Source organism: Ovis aries, chromosome X (assembly GCF_016772045.2).
Source record: "Ovis aries strain OAR_USU_Benz2616 breed Rambouillet chromosome X, ARS-UI_Ramb_v3.0, whole genome shotgun sequence".
NCBI classification, from domain to species: domain Eukaryota; kingdom Metazoa; phylum Chordata; class Mammalia; order Artiodactyla; family Bovidae; genus Ovis; species Ovis aries.
Window position 1 is genome coordinate 132,362,467 of NC_056080.1, and position 16,147 is coordinate 132,378,613.

General features: G+C 42.3%; 1 protein-coding gene across 1 annotated transcript; it reads right to left on the reverse strand.

Moving 5' to 3' along the window:
* Positions 1-5,349: 5,349 nt before the first annotated feature.
* Positions 5,350-8,150, reverse strand: LOC105605644 (proline-, glutamic acid- and leucine-rich protein 1-like). The gene is made up of 4 exons (XM_060407954.1): positions 7,471-8,150; positions 6,520-6,718; positions 5,824-5,938; positions 5,350-5,565 (listed from the first exon to the last, which is right to left on the reverse strand). Exons 1-2 carry the CDS (start codon positions 8,078-8,080, stop codon positions 6,561-6,563), a joined length of 768 nt encoding a protein of 255 aa, XP_060263937.1. The 5' UTR covers positions 8,081-8,150; the 3' UTR covers positions 5,350-5,565; positions 5,824-5,938; positions 6,520-6,560.
* Positions 8,151-16,147: the final 7,997 nt, after the last annotated feature.

The window sequence follows — 16,147 nt, forward strand, 5'->3', positions numbered from 1 at the left end:
CCCAATATTTGGGGATTTAGGAGCCTGGAGGACTACAGTCCAATGGGTCTCAAAGAGTCAGACACAACTTAATGACTTCTCACACATGCACACAGGGAATTAAGATCCCTCATGCTGCTGAGCAGCTAAGCCCATGTCTAACAACTAGAGAGCTACAACTACTGAGCCCACATGCCACAATGTGCACTGAAACAAAGATCCCACATGCCACAACGAAGACCCAATGCAGTCAAATCAATATTAAAAACAAAACAAAAAACTTATGACTGAAAAACAGATAATGACAGTAATTATGCTCTAAGTAGGTAAGAATGTGGAGCAAGTAGAATTCTCATGTTCTGCTATTGGGAATATAAACCGGTATAACCATTTTGAAAGATAATTGAGATTACCTAGTAAAGTTGAGGGGCTTCCTTGCTGGCTCAGCAATAAAGAATCCACCTGCCAATGCCGGAGATGCAAGTTTGATCCCTGGGTCAGGAAGATCCCCTGCAGAAGGAAATGGCAACCCACTCCAGTATTCTTGCCTGGGAAATTCCATGATCAGGGGAGCCTTGCAGGCTACAGTATATGGGGGTCACTAAAGAGTTGGACATGACTTAACAACTAATCAACAACAGGTACAGTTGAACTGTTCCTGAGCCCAAGCTTGCTCTGCACCCTTCACGATGGGCCAATGAATCAGAAGTAAGCTGTTGAGGAAAGGAATACGATTTTATCTGGAAAGCCATCTGACCTATCAGATGGCAGACTAATGTCTCAAAATAACCCTCTTATCAGGGTCTGGATACAAGGTTCCTTTATAGATCAGGTGGGAGGAGGCGAGGAAACAAAGTGAAAAGCCCATAAATGTTCTAAATATCTCTTAGAATGGCAGGCCTCAGGAAGGAGATGTTTAACTTCTTCCTTTCAGTCATCCACATGTGGATAGGGTCTTGAACAAAAGCAGTTTAATGTAACAGTTACGCAAAGGGGCAGGGTTCTCCGAGGCAGCCATTGTGTATGACTATAATAACAAAAGCAATGAAAAAGCAAGTCAAAGTAACAGTTCCAACATGGGGTCACAATTGGCTTTTCCCTGCAACAGAACTTGGGCACACACTATGATCCAGGACTTTCATGTCTATGAATGTACCAGAGATCAGGGCTTCTCAACTGTTGACATTTTGGAAAAGACAATTCTGCATTGTGGACTGTTCTGTCCATTGTAGGATGCTTAGCAGTGTCTCTGGCCTCTACCCACTAGACGCCAGGAGCACATCCTCAGTTACGACAACCAAAAATGTTTCCAGACATTATCAAATGTTCCTTGGTTGGGGGGCATGGTGTATAAAATTGCCCTCAACTGACAATGTAGAGAAACTCTCATGGATCGGCACCAGGGGATATGAATGAGAAAGTTCACTACACAATAATTTGCAAAAAAATAAAAATGAAAACAACCCATATGTCCACAAACAGGAAATGGACACATTGTGGGATTTTCATATGATGGATAACTGTACAGCAATGAAAACTGACTTAGAAGTTATACACATCAGTATACACGAATCTCACAAACACAGGGTGATGGGGGAGGAGAGAAACACAAGGAATACATCTAGTATAATTATATTTGCATACAGTCCAAAATGGACAAGAAATAATGGAATTTGAAGGAACATTTCCATGCAGTGAATGTATAAAGAAGTGAATTATTAATAAAGTTCAGGATAGTTGTTACCTCTGGGAACGAATGAGAAAGTGAGTCAGAGTGGGCACAGGCAGGATTCAAAAGCATTGCTATGTTCTAATTTTCAAGCTTTGTGATGGGTAGACAGGTTTTTATATTATTATGATAGACCTTACATATATGCTCTATTATCGTCTGTATATACAAAATAGTTCATAATTCATGAGGAACTGATGGGGACTAAAATATGGTTGGAAATGGAAATAAAGGCACTAAATAACAAATTGAATGAGAAGGAGAGAAAAAGAGCTAGGTTTTAGGTGCCTCTTAGAATAGTTTTAAACTGATTTTCTTCATGGATTTGGCGATGAAATCAATTCGTCATCTAAGCACACATAAACCATTGCTTAGACTTCTAAGAAATGTAAATATCATGCCTCAAAACCTATGCTAGAATACTATGTGATTCATATCACAGAGGACTTTATAATACCACATTTCACAAAACATCATTTTCCAAGAGTCCTGCCATGTTAGAGTTTTAAATGTGTACTCCTTTGTATTCCTTGGAGTTATAAACATCTGAAAATAGGGGGCTTAAGAATACAATGATTCTTCATCACTAACTTTAGTATCCTTAAAATATCCCTAAGTGGTAACAGAGAATCATTTCCATCTCTGGCACCCACCATAGCCCTTTCTTTCTCTCCCAATGGTCATCTCCCAGGTAGTGGAATAAAGGAGAGCTTTGGATCACATCCTTTCAGAAGATGGAGCCATAACCAAGGAAAATATCAAAACACCCTAACCTTTCCTGGGCGAGACAGAGAAGACAGGTCTTATCCTAAAGAAGCCCGAAATTTTCAAGGTTGAAGGACTCAGTGAGACTCTATTCAATACATGTGAAAATAGGAAGCCCACACACACCCAGACTAACAGAAAAGGGTTTGTCCCTGACCTGATTTAGGGACCACCTCTCAGAGATCCAGAGAAGCCCGATATGTTAGAGCTTCAGCAGCCTTCAGTGAAGCAAGCCTGAGCTTCCTCCCTCACCATGAGAGGCGTCACCTACATCTATGTAGATAATGTGGCCCACTTGTCCGTTGGCCTGTATACAAAGCCACCACCTCTTAGATTCCTCTCAGTCCTGAGAGTATAGCACTGACAGTGCCACTCAACCCTGAGAAGCACAGACTCAGTGAAGAGGAACACACATGCCTCTTGGGGCTGGGGACATGGGACAAATTGGGGAGGAAATTCAGGATCCTAGGTACCTGGACCATAATGAGAGGCAGGGACATGGACTCAAGAGGATGCACAAAAAAAGGCTTATCCCAAAAGAGGTATTTTGTGTTTAAATTGAACCTGCAAATATTCTTAAGCCTGCATGAGGGCCTTTCATATTAACTACGGTTATACATGGGTGGCTCAGTGTTAAGCAACTGCCTGCAATGCAGGAGACCTGTGAGACGTGGGTTCAATCCCTGGGTCGGGAAGATCCCCTGAAAGAGGAAATGCCAACTCATTCCAGTATTCTCACTGGGACAGTGAGACATTCCTATGGACAGAGGAGCCTGGAGGCCTATAGTCCACAGGGTTGCAAAGAGTTGGAAACGATTGAATTATATTACATTAACTATATTAACACAGAAATACACACACACACACACACACACACACACACACACACACACACACACACACACACACACACACATACACATGCTCCTAGCATGGCATGAGCCAAACAACCAATCTGAAGCCTTTCAAGTGACACTACATGGAGAAATTTCTACCAGGACTGTTATTTCATTAAACAATGAAAAAAGGTTTTGTGCCTTTTTTCTTTGTTCTAGCCATAAGTAATACCCTGCATTACTATGTGATAATACATTTTTAAATGACAAAACCAGAGTCATGGAAAAGGGTTGTGGATACCTTATACTAACTTCACTTTAACAAACCTTTATCAAGTACCTATGAAGAAGAAACCACAGTGCTTTAGAGGAGATGAATAGAAGCCTATAAGTTCTCAACTATTCAGAAGCTCACACTTTAGGGAGTCGGGGAGAAGCATTAATAAATAGTGTTAATATACTCATGGATATGAGATGAACTAGCACAGAACATAGGAAAAGGTATTGCTGCGAACTAGCGAGCATTCAAGTGGCCTAACTAAATATAGAAATAAGGCCTTCTACCCTCAAACCCCTGGTACTCTCCTCTGATCCTCTACTCTGCTCAAATAGCACTTTACATTTTTCCTTCAATCAGTTCCAGATATTAGGCCCATTTCTCCTTTCAATTTTCTTTAGATGAAGAGATATTTCAGACCTAGACAAAGGTACAGAGATTACTACACCCATGCAACCATCACTCATCTTAAAAACTAAATATTACAAATAAACTTTAAACCCATTATACCTCTCCTCAGTTGAATTTTCCCTCTATTGAATAAGGTTTAACCACTGTCCTAAATAAGGTTATTGTTTTCATACACACCTTTCTGCATGCTACATATGTATGCATCCCTCCTATGTATACCTTTTACTATAAATATATGAACCTATAATCAAAATAAGAACTGTTGCATGCTTCTAAACTTCACAGATGTATGGTATCATGCCTTTACTCTTTCAGAAGTAGGTTTTATCTATTTGTTGCTTCCATCCCTGAATCTTTGCCCCTTGTTATAAGCTGTATTTTGTCCCCCTAAAAAGATAGGTTGAAGTTTTACCCCTTGAACCTGTAAATGTGACCTTCTTTGGAACTAGGATATTTGCAGGTATAATAGTTAAGATGAGGTCATACTGGATTAGGGTGGGTCCTTCATTCAGCATGACAGATATGAGAAGAGAAAGGACAAAGAAACAGACAGGGGAAGACGCTATGTGACGATGGAGATGCCAACGATTGACAGCAACCACCAGAAACTAGGAGAGAGGCGTGAAACAGATTCTCCCTCAGAGCCTCTGGAAGGGACCACCCTTTCCTATATATTGACCTCAGATTTCTGGCTTCCAGAACTGGGAGAGAATTTATTGCTGTTGTTTTAATCCATCTGGTTTGTGGTAATTTGTTATGGCAACCTTAGGATACTAACACACCCCTCCAAGAGTGCTGCCTATCTCAAACCCCTGAGAATTCTAGTGTCTTCCTAAGTCCAGATCTTACCACCTTGTTTAGTTTACCTGCAACAGTACCAAGTCAGTGAATTAAGGATGATCCTGCAGTGGGTGTAGTAAACCTTTCCCCCACTGCTCTAAAGCAGTGGTTCTGAAACTCCAGTGTGCTTCAGTAGCACCTGGAGGACTGTAAAACCCTGATGGCTAGCGGCCTACCCTCAGAATTTCCAACTCAGTAGGTCTGGAGCAGGGTCTGAGAATGTGCATTGCAATCAAGTTCCCGCCTGATGCTGATGCTGCTGTTCCAGGCAAGCTAGGTCATCCAGCAGTTTCTTTCAATAAAATATAGTAGAGGCTAGGGCACCATCACACAGATTATTTACAACCTTATATTTTAATTTATTTGGGGCTGCAATAAAAGGATTTAAAACAGGCTTGACAAATAGCTGAAAGAAATCCCTTTCAATGACAGTAAGGTGGGCCAAAATAAATAGAACAATGATAGATTTGAGTCAGTGTTATTTATGTGAAAAAAAAAAAAACCACTACAGCTTATTACTTTCAAACAAGCTTTTATTTCCAATGTGAACACTACTATCAAATTATCTGTTAAAAGATAAGAGTAAAGTCAGATGTCAGTAGTTAATATCATTTTGGGGGGTTGAAACTTTGAAACAAAATTAGTATTTCAGGCTAATGAAAACAAGAATATCCATGAAGAACAAATGCATCTTTTCTTTGCTGTCTGCTTCTTTCTATGCCTTCCCACTGTAGGATGAAATAAGAGCCAGTTAACAACTGTACCTCAATAACATGCACCAGTGACTTTCTAAATATGAGTCAATACTATGTACATCTATTTTCTCAACAAGGAGAAAACAAAATGTTTTCTTCTTGAAACCCAAACCCTTGGTGATCACGGTGCACATCATTTCTCACGCAAAAATTATCTCCCTCTTGCCCAACACTATTAACGCTCGCTGTTTCCTTGAAAGGCCACACTGTGATTTAAATAAGTCATTCTACCTTAAAAACTGGCGTTCCCTTGCACAAATCATAAATCCCTTAGATTTCCAGACCTTCAGTTTCCACGTGTGTAAAATGAGAATGAGGCTTTGTCGAACATCCACATGCATGAAAACTAAGAAAGAGTGAGAGAGCGAGTGAGAGAGACTAAAAGATGAGTGAATAGAGGAAAGAGAAACAGAGATTTAATTACCAACTCAGGGATAACCAATATTACTAAGACTAGTTTTCTTTTCTTTTGAATAAAAAAATCTAAATTGAACTAATATTTGTGAATTAATCCTGAAATGCAGTTCTCTTGAAACCCTTAACATCTTACTACTTTGTAAGGAATCACTTTCTCAAAGTCATCATCAATACAAGAGACTACAATTCTGTGGCCAGGCGATGATAACACAGCTAATGCATGACCTAGTCACTTTAGCTGCTGCTTCTGGTGACTATTTTCTTAAGAAGCACTGGTCTCCATTAAAGCTACAGCACAAAGGACTTGTGGCTATAAATGAAATACATTTCAGAACATACTGCCTCCTATATTATCTAGAATACATTATTAACAATAAACTCTTTTTCCAAAATTTAATTTCAACAATTTTCTTATTTACTTTACAGAAGAAAAATTTAAAACTATAAAGCTGTTAGTAAGATGTATGTGTCAGGAATGGTTATGTCATACTAAAGCCTATGCAATAATACCTGTATTATCCAGAGCTGCTCTTTGCTGAGACCACATCCATTTAGAGTCCTTCAGGTTTTTCATTTTCATCCTCTTTCTCTTCATCAGCCATTTCATACTGATCCTCACCCTCATCATTAGGGCAGAATGATGCAGACATTGGGGTCAAAAGTTGGCAGGGAAAATACCCCAACTTAAAATCAGCAGCAGAGTCTAGGCCTGAGAGAAGAGAAACAGGTTTAATAAAAGAAAAAACAAATTATACCTGGATACACTTCTACCCCCCATCATGTCTGCTGTTTAATGATTTTCACAAACGTTTTTCCCCTCTTTCCAGTAGATCTCACACAGATCTCTTTGATTATTTCTGGCCCCTTTGGAGAACGGATCCAAATCATTTGATACTGATACCATTTTCTATGTGTTTTTCAGAACCTCAATGGAAAAAAATGTTTGTTCGATTTAAAGGCATACTTTATGGGGACGCTCACAGATTCCTCAATCGCTGAAAAGTGCCCCTGTGCTATGTCATCATTTTCTCGGATCCTCCTACCGAGAATATTCACATTTTTTAAAGCCGTTAACCAAAAGGGACGGATGCCACTTGTTTGCCTCTAGGTTGGTAGAAGGCAGCATGCTTTTTCTCGAGACCCTGAAGGTCTATAGAACTGGGCTTCCACTTGTGCAAATTGTGCCTGGAGGTTTTTGAGCGTTTTGACCCACTGCGTGACTGCTAGAGACCTGCCTTTGAGCTCAATGGCCCCACAAGGGCCTGAAGGCTCAGCCACCACTTGCCCGCCTCGGCCCCTCCGGGACCACAGGCCTCAACCTCCCAGTCTCAGAGGCAGCAGTCAGGACCTCGCTCGCCCAGAACTCGGCCTCCACCGCTGGTTCCTCTGTCTTCTAGGATGCAACCCCCTCCACAAGATCCCGCAGCTCCCAGGGTGGAGCGCCCTCCACCGGCTACTCACCCTGCAAGCCTCTGTCTCCCTCTCCCAGGTCTTCCCGCTCCTGAGGAGGCACCGGACCTTCTCCAGGGTCCGAGGGTGGCTGGGGGCAGGCCCCGGCCATCAGGCCGTCAGTGGGAGGCCGGAACAGGAGATGTTTGTTGTTACGGATATTGTGTAGAAAGGAGTCGACGTGACTCCAGAACAGGGGCCCAAATGTCTCCATAGAGAACCCAAGGCCTGTAACCGCTGCCGCACCCTCCTGCTCATTCTCATCCTCCTCTTCCTCGCCCTCTCCAGACAGAGGCGCCTCCTCCTCCACGACTTCCACCTCGAAATCAATCTCCCCCTCTTCCTCGTCCTCCTCCATCTCCTCTACATCTTCCTCCATCTCCTCCTCCTCTAACGGCTCTCTACCACACTCCTCTTCCACTGCGGCCTGAGGCCAACCCTGCTCCCCGGGACGGGCACTGGAGACCTCCAAGGAGGCCAGAAGAGCTGTGGCCTCCTCGACTCCTTCCATCCCCTCCGAAGCAGATGCTTGGACCCCAAGGAGACTGGGGTCGCGGCCCGCCCCGCCACCAGCTCTATCCGGGCCACCCGGGATCCAGTCGTGCTCCTCTGTGGCAGACATGGCAGGAGAGACGTGCCAGACAGGGATCGTCCTGCAGTGACGCCTGCGGGGAAGATGGCGGCCGCTGAGTGTCACGCTGACGAGACGCTGTTGGCCGCGGGACTGCAGGGTGGGGGTGGGGACAGCGGAGACGTCGGCTGCACAGGGAACAGGAGTCTGCGAGCTGCTGGTGTGGGCCCCACAACAGGAATGGTGAGGGGGTAGCCCGCACACCCACCCACCAAGGCCGAAGAATCCGACTCTTTATGCCAGCATGGAATATAACCCACTAGGGTCCTCTGCCTATGGAATTTTCCAGGGAAGAATACTGGAGTGGGTTGCTATTTCCTTCTCCAGGGAATCTTACTGACCCAGGGATAGAACCTGTGTCTCTTGCATTGGCAGGCAAACTCTTTACTGTCTGAGTACAACTTTCTTAACAGTGTGAGAATTTATTTGGTTAATTGTTCTGCAGTTTGTGGGTCATCTGCTCAGCAGCTCTAAGGTGGGGTTAATGGCGGCCTCCTCCAAGAGGGCTTATGCCACACGCTGTGTGACCCAGGTCTGCTGCACGCAGAACCCCTGCCCCTGTGGCAGGCCACTGCTGACGTATGCCTCTGCAGGAGATACTCAAATACTCAAAGACAGATCTGGCTCAGTCTCTGTGGGGTCTCTGGATCCTGGTGCACACAAAGTTTTGTTTTTACAAAAGCTGGAGCATTTACAGTTTACTACAATTTGAGGTGATGTGAATAGAAGCAGGAAATCTATTCACAAGACTGTGAATCTTGTTACAGTCAAACAAGATTGCATGTTATCCACCTTGCATCAGGTACCTGAGTCAGAAAAACTGGTTACAGACTCAGTCTACCAGTGCCCACATACTTACATATATTAGCACCTGGATAGTGATGGTGAGGGAATAAGTTCATTTTAATAAATGAAATTTATGGGGGAGCTTGTCAAGGGAGAGATATATGCTATGGGCTCTAAAATCAGGTTGGCAGAAGAAAGTCCAGAATGTGGTTAAATCTGCCATTTTATGTTGTTACTGTGACTAAGGCCAGTTGCAGGCTTGTTTTAGTAAGCAATTATATGTGCCTTCTAGTTCAGATTGGTGTGATTACTGCCTGAGTTTCCTGCCAACTACCAGTAACAAATAGGCAGGAGGGCCAAGTTATCTCAAAAATACAAATCAACTATATTATATATTTGGCCCATTTATGTCCCTGTATATCACAATGTTCCTTTATTTCAGTGTGGGACTACCTATTCCATTGCTTCCATTCTGGGGGAATTTTTCCTTGGCAGCTGCTTGTGTAACTTTAATAGCCTCAGAGATGGCTACTTGGGAGGTAATCATGTGACTATACCAAAAGATTTCCTCCAAGGTTAACTTTGCTACTGGGCTTATCATTATTGTTCTGTAGACATGATGGTTATGATTTAATATCCCCAAGAAGAGTAACATTGGGCTTCAATTTCCCTGAAGCTCTTCCCAAATCCTTGTTAATGATGCTTGGTAAGCCTGATGAATTTTGTAATAGTTGTAAACAAGTAGCTGTAAATTTGGATGGAAAAACTCCCATATAGAGAGTGGTTAGATTTCTCAATGGGATCAAATATGTTTCCATGAGAATTTTTTTTGCTGACATCCTCAAAAGCTGTGATTGTTTCCAGTGGGCAGTAAGTGTGGCAGTTGTTGAAGAGACCACTTCCATTGAGTGTGATGTAACCTTGAAGTTGGTATTAGAAGACACATTAGGAAAGAATTCCCAAACTGGATGTATTTCCTGACTCTTCAATCATGACTTCTCTGTGGTATTTTGTTGTATACATTCCTTTCCCTGTATATATACTGTGTATATGTCTATAAAATATAAATTCTTAATCAGGGAGGAAATTCATTGTGAGTTGCCCTTGGTCACTTAGTGGAACTTTTTTTAGTGCAAGCTTCAATAAATGGGACTTGTACTAGAGAGAGAGAAAAAAATTATAACTTATAAGAAAAGTAACCAATAGATGTAAAGATAAAAATTTCTGGCAGGGTTTACATTCCACATTTATACCAGGGATTAGTAAGACCTCTAATTTTATCTAATTGTAATTGCATAGAGTTTGTTGGTATGGCTCTGCATTATAGAATTTTTAATATGATCGCACCATCACAAGTATCCTGATTTTAATATTGGGTGCATATTATCTCTGGTCATTCCTTACATAAGACTCAAGACACAGTGGCTCTATGTAGTTAATGGCACTACTTAAAAACAGTGGGTCTCATCTGACTTGGGTTCAAAGTTGGCCCTGAGGGTTTAGAAGGCTAAAGAGTCTGGCTTAGTAAAAATGGGTTTTGCTAATAGTAGGAGACCAACATAGACAGCATATAAAAAGGCAGAGACATTACTTTGCCAACAAAGGTCCATTTAGTCAGAGCTTTGGTTTTTCCAATAGTCATGTATGGATGTTAGAATTGGACCATAAAGAAAGCTGAGCACCAAAGAATTGATGCTTTTGAACTGTGATGTTGGAGAATACTTTGAGAGTCCCTTGGACTGCAAGGAGATCTAACCATCAATCCTAAAGGAAATCGTTCCTGAATATTCCCTGGAAGGTCTGATGATAAACCTGAAGCTCCAGTACTTTGACCACCTTAAGCGAAGAACTGAGTCATTAGAAAAGACCCTGATGCTGGGAAAGATTGAAGGCAGAAGAAGGGGATGACAAACAACATCACCGACTCAATAGACATGAGTCTGAGCAAGCTCTGGGAATTGGTGGTGGACAGGGAAGCCTGGCATGCTGCAGTCCATGGGGTCACAAAGAGTCTGACATGACTGAGTGAATGAACTGAACTGAACTGAACTGAATAGTACAAGAAACAGAAGAAGATTGCTAGCTTCAGTGTTGGTATCTGTGGTCATTTAGTAGGACTGACAAATGTGAATAGCCAACATCATGGTTCCCATTGTCCCCAATCAGAGCTCTGTTGTAAGACTCCCTATTAATTCCATGTGGTATGGTTTCCAGACAGATCATGTCAAGTTGTGTGTAGATTACTAGGGATGAGTCGACCACCAATAGACATAGAGTCAACACTGGCGAGGGTAGGGACTTCTCAGGTGAGAAAGGGCTATGTAACAGCATAGGGCTTAAAGTGTGAGGTCACCTGTAGCCAGCAGTAGAGGATCTGACTGTCCCTAGATATTGTTCACATGGTGTTACCTGGTCTGGTAAAGGTTTAGGTCCACCTCTTCAGTGGACCAAAGTACATGGATGGTGGATAAGGTCAATTCTGTCTCAAGAAAGTGGTGGGTAGTTTGTTTGGTTTATACTGGATGACTATGAACACAGGCTTAGGATGGTTTCACAACTATTAGTCCATGTCAGGTTCTCATCAGGATCATGAAGGATGTGGCTAAGCTCTGGGTTTTCTATGAGGGAGAAAGGAAAGATGAAAGTACCAGGTGAATGTTTCTTTTTTGTATGTGGCAATGCCTGGGCTCCCATGTCTGTGAAAACCAATAATTGGGTTGTGTCTGGTGGGAATGTTATACCAGTAGACACAGAAATACCTCTGTGGGGTCTTTGTCATTAGTTGTGAAGTTAAACGTGGTGGAGTTATGCCATATGGACATGAATTTAATATAATCTAAACTATGGGCAGTATTCTAGACCATTTGAAGGACCACTGCTCTCCAAATTCTCTTACTAGCCCTTGATTTAAAAGTCCTTTATGTCTTTCATGATACCTGCTACTGGAGGATGACAGGATAGGTTAAAAAAAAAAACAAAAAGCCATTATAAACAAACCAATGTTTATAATGCCTGCTGTTCTTTTGCTTTACCATGAAGTGGGAACTTTGGGTTGACTGTATAATTTGTATGGCAGTCCCAAGGACTGTAAAATCTGAATCACTGTATGTACACCTGAAATTAATGCTATATTATAAATCAACTGGAGCTCAATAAAAAATAACTAAAGTAAAAATTAAATGAAAAGTATAAAATGTTCAGTATTATACACATGTGATTATACACATTTTTTAAAAAGCCTGGAGGTTATGCAAATTAACTTCAGTGTCAGGGAATGTGGCTATATTCTCATGGAATTGCAATTCTCTAGCAGAGAGAGGTTAAGCTCAATCCAGTAGATACATTACCATTTTAATAGAGACTTCTGTTGGTATAGGAGGAGCTTCTGCTATTCCCCAGGGCACAATAGGAATCTCAATCCATAGCGTAACTGGCTCTGCTCCATTAGAGACATGAGTTTCAATAGGGGCTCAGTGTAACTCTGGAAGTTGCCTCTCCATTGGCTGATACCTTTGCATTGAGTCTGCGCATTGCTAAAGTCCATGGAGATTTGGTCCAGTGGCTCCCAGAGTGAATTTTAGGGTCACCCAAACTTCTACCTATAAGGCCTGTCCTCAGAGCATTAGTTGTAGAGATGGGACAATAGCCTTTATTAGTTTATTTACTGCCTGTTGTTGCTTGGGTCCCCACAGATAAGTGGAAGTCCTGAGGGGTGACTCCATACACAGGGACCAGCAAATATTAGAGGCTGGCAGCAGAATCCAAACATTCCTACAAAATGTTGAATCTCCTTTACCAACATGGGAGGATGGGGCCCTAGGAGATTTTCTTTTACCAAACTTGGACTAGGTTACCCTTTTGAGATTCAATTATAGCCCAGGTATTTAACAAACTAGGAGGTGCCTTGTACCTTATGGAGAGCAATTGCCCATGCCCTCAGTAAGGTGTTCACTCACAATAGTGATGGTGTTTGACACAGAGTCTTGGCCAGGCCCAGGGATGAGCATGACATCAATACAACGCCAGAGCTGAGTTTCTGCAGGAGATGCCAGTACAGAACATGCATCTAGGTCCAGAATGCAAATCCAAATACAATTACAGAGGAATTCATGTACCCAGCAGGCAACTGGAGAAAAATTGTACTGTTGATCCTCAACAGGGGAAGGCGAATTGTGACCAATTATCCTATGACATATTTAACAAAGAGAACATGTTAGCCCAGTCTTGGACTCTGAACCATTTACCAATATTATCTGAGTGTCATTCATTGAGGTATGAAATTCATAATGTCAATACCTAGTAGAGGCACTCTAATACAGGAAGAAGGTAGACAGGTAGACAGCCCCTACCTGTTACAAGTGGCTTTGAGGACATGCCATAGCAGGAAACCGAAAGGTGGGGATCCATATCCTTTTACTAACTTGGCTATGACAGGCCATAATCCTTGGGTGCTTTACTTTTAGTCAGTACCTCTCACACGGGTAAAGGAAGGTTAACTCATTCCCACTGGCGAGAGCCTACCAGTAGCATAAATACGTTAGGCTTATTTTATGAGGTTATCTGCTGACTGAGGAAATCCACTTCAAAAATGGGAAAAGGAGACTCAGAGAGAACAACCAGGGCAGAGGCATTGTTTAGCCAAATAAAGTCAATCTTAAAAGCTCAGTAGAGAATTATCCCTTCAAATAATGTTCCTCTCAAGCTAGTCATCTCCTAGGGGAATCCCTTTAATGTAGCAGTCCCCAGCCTTTTTGGCACCATAGATGGGTTTTGTGGAAGATAATTTTTTCCATGGACTGGGGTGGTAGCAGGGATGGTTTCAGGATGATTCAAGTGCATTACATTTATTGTGTACTTTATTCCTATTTTTATTACATCAGCTTCACCTCAGATCATCAGGCATTAGAACCTGGAGGTTGAGGACCCCTGCTTTAAAATATCAGTGCTCCCTGGGTTTTGGAAGATGTGGGCACCTTTGTAAATCAGAGCCAGGCAATGTTAATATTTTTGAGCCAACACTGCCAGGAGCCAGCCAGCACGGGAGATCCCACCCATGACAAGGTCATGCAGAGAGGCCTGATGGGCAAGGCAAGTCAGGCCTCAGGGGTTCCCCCTGGATTTTCCTGAACATCTACCCCCCAAAAACCACACTCTGCCTGCCTTATTGTACTGTGCTTTTCCACTCTTCTGACACTCTCTGGAAAAAGTTAACTTAGGCTTCAGTCTTCTGCATTTAAAAGGAATGTTTCAGCTTAAACCCCCTCTGATGCCTCTCTAACTTGCCTAACAGGTTCCCCCAGACTTTTTACAACTTGTGAATTGTTTACAGCCCCTCAACCACGAGAGGCACAAAGCTTAAGCATCTTAAAGATACAGAGCCTTTTCTAAAGAGCTAAAAATCATATTGGTGATGGGTTTTCACTGTTGAGTCAATAACTGCTGCCAGGCCCCCATATTCTTTATCTTTTAGGCACCTGAAGGATATTAATCAATGTAATTGGGATATAGAAATAGGAATATAGTAGTTTTGATGTTAGCAACACTAGACTTTTGAGTTAATTACTTTTCTTTGTTATAAATCACTGTACTCCTTTTCATTGTTATAAATTGTTGTATCTTTGCTACGTAAGAATGTAACTTTATTTAGTGCTTTCTGAGAGTGGCACCAGACTTTGGGAAGAACAACATAAATAAGTCTTCTGGTTGGCAAACTCTTATCAGAAAAAAGACTGTAAAATGCTAATTGGCTCTCTGGCCAAAAGATGATGTAAATCACCTAAGACTTGTGTATACAACTAGGTATGCAGAGAGAAAAGCCTGGTTTTGAAAGGAGTCAGGGCTGCTGATGCTGCATAACTTTGTATTACCCATTGATCTCTATATACAATCAAAAGTATACAAAGCCTTCTGAACAATAAAGGATGGACCAGTTTCTCAGACTAGTCTCTCGAACTAGTTTCTTGGAAATCTGGCTCCCCCCTTGTCTCTTTCCCCCTCTCCCTCCCTTTCCTTTTCTGGCTGAATTCCCATCTGGAGCGAGGAGGCTCGCCAAGTCTACTTACTTGCCCTGGCTTTTAAGTTCCGTGAGGGAGAGAGCCCAAGGCGAGGCACTCTCCGATATTCAAATGGGCGCCAGTGGCCCAACATAGATGGTGCAAATCTCTTGTCCTGAGATTTTATTGGCTTTCCCCATAAACCAAGTTATTCAGCCTCTTTTCTCCACTAAATTTTCCTACTACACTATTTCTTCCTAATCTAATCTTATATTTCTAAATAAATAAGCTTTCCTCACCTACACCGTTCACCCTTCAAATTTCCCTGGATCCACTGGGGCTGGACCCCAGCACAACACTACAGTTTATATGGTAAGAAGTCGACTGCCTGCCAGAAGAGGCCTGCTTTGAGAACACTGGGTCCTGATGTGATGTCTGGTCCTTGGTACTGGCAGAGGTCAAGGGCAGACATGGAAGGTAAGGCTGTCACTGAAGGAAAAGCCTGGCCAGGTTGGAATCTAGCTTTAGTAACTATATTAATTGATATACAGATTTATCAGAGAACATCTAATATCTCATGGCTCCTTATCCCTTGGGGTCCAATACAACCAACTTCTCTTTTTCATTTCAGAGTTCATGTTTAAAAGGGGACCTGGTGTTAAGTGGTTCATTTTGCCAAGGAAGGGGACAATCACTTTATGGACAGTGATTTTGAATTAGGCCAGGTAGTGTATTGAATGTACACTTGACAGGCAGCACTTGACTCTGAGTTTGTCATTCATGAGCTTCTATTAAATATAGGGAAGCTATGTCCTTTTGAATTGTCTGAGCATTAGACATCACTACCTGTAAAGAAGCTGACCCTCACCCCAAGAAACAACCTGATGGTCTCACGACTGAATTCAGCCCCCTCAAGACTTGGCTAATCACTATGCTGCATGATGTCTGTGGTCTGAGAAGCCCATTCCATCAACCCATCCATCTGAGAAGCCCCATCCATCAACCAGTTGATGGATACTAATGTCCTTTGAGAGTCTGCCAGGATCAAATGTTGGATCTCCTTTACCAACATGGGAGGTTGGGGTACTAGGAGCTTTCCTTTTACCGAACTGGGACTAGTTTACAAGTGTTAATAGCCTTGATAGGGAGGCCAGAGGTCCCCAAGCTGCGGGAGGAAATAAAGTACAACTGGCAGATGTCCTTTTTTCTTTTCTCTTCTAATCCTGTGTTGCCATGGCATGGCGACACTTGGTTCCACCTGAACTTAACTTTATCTCAA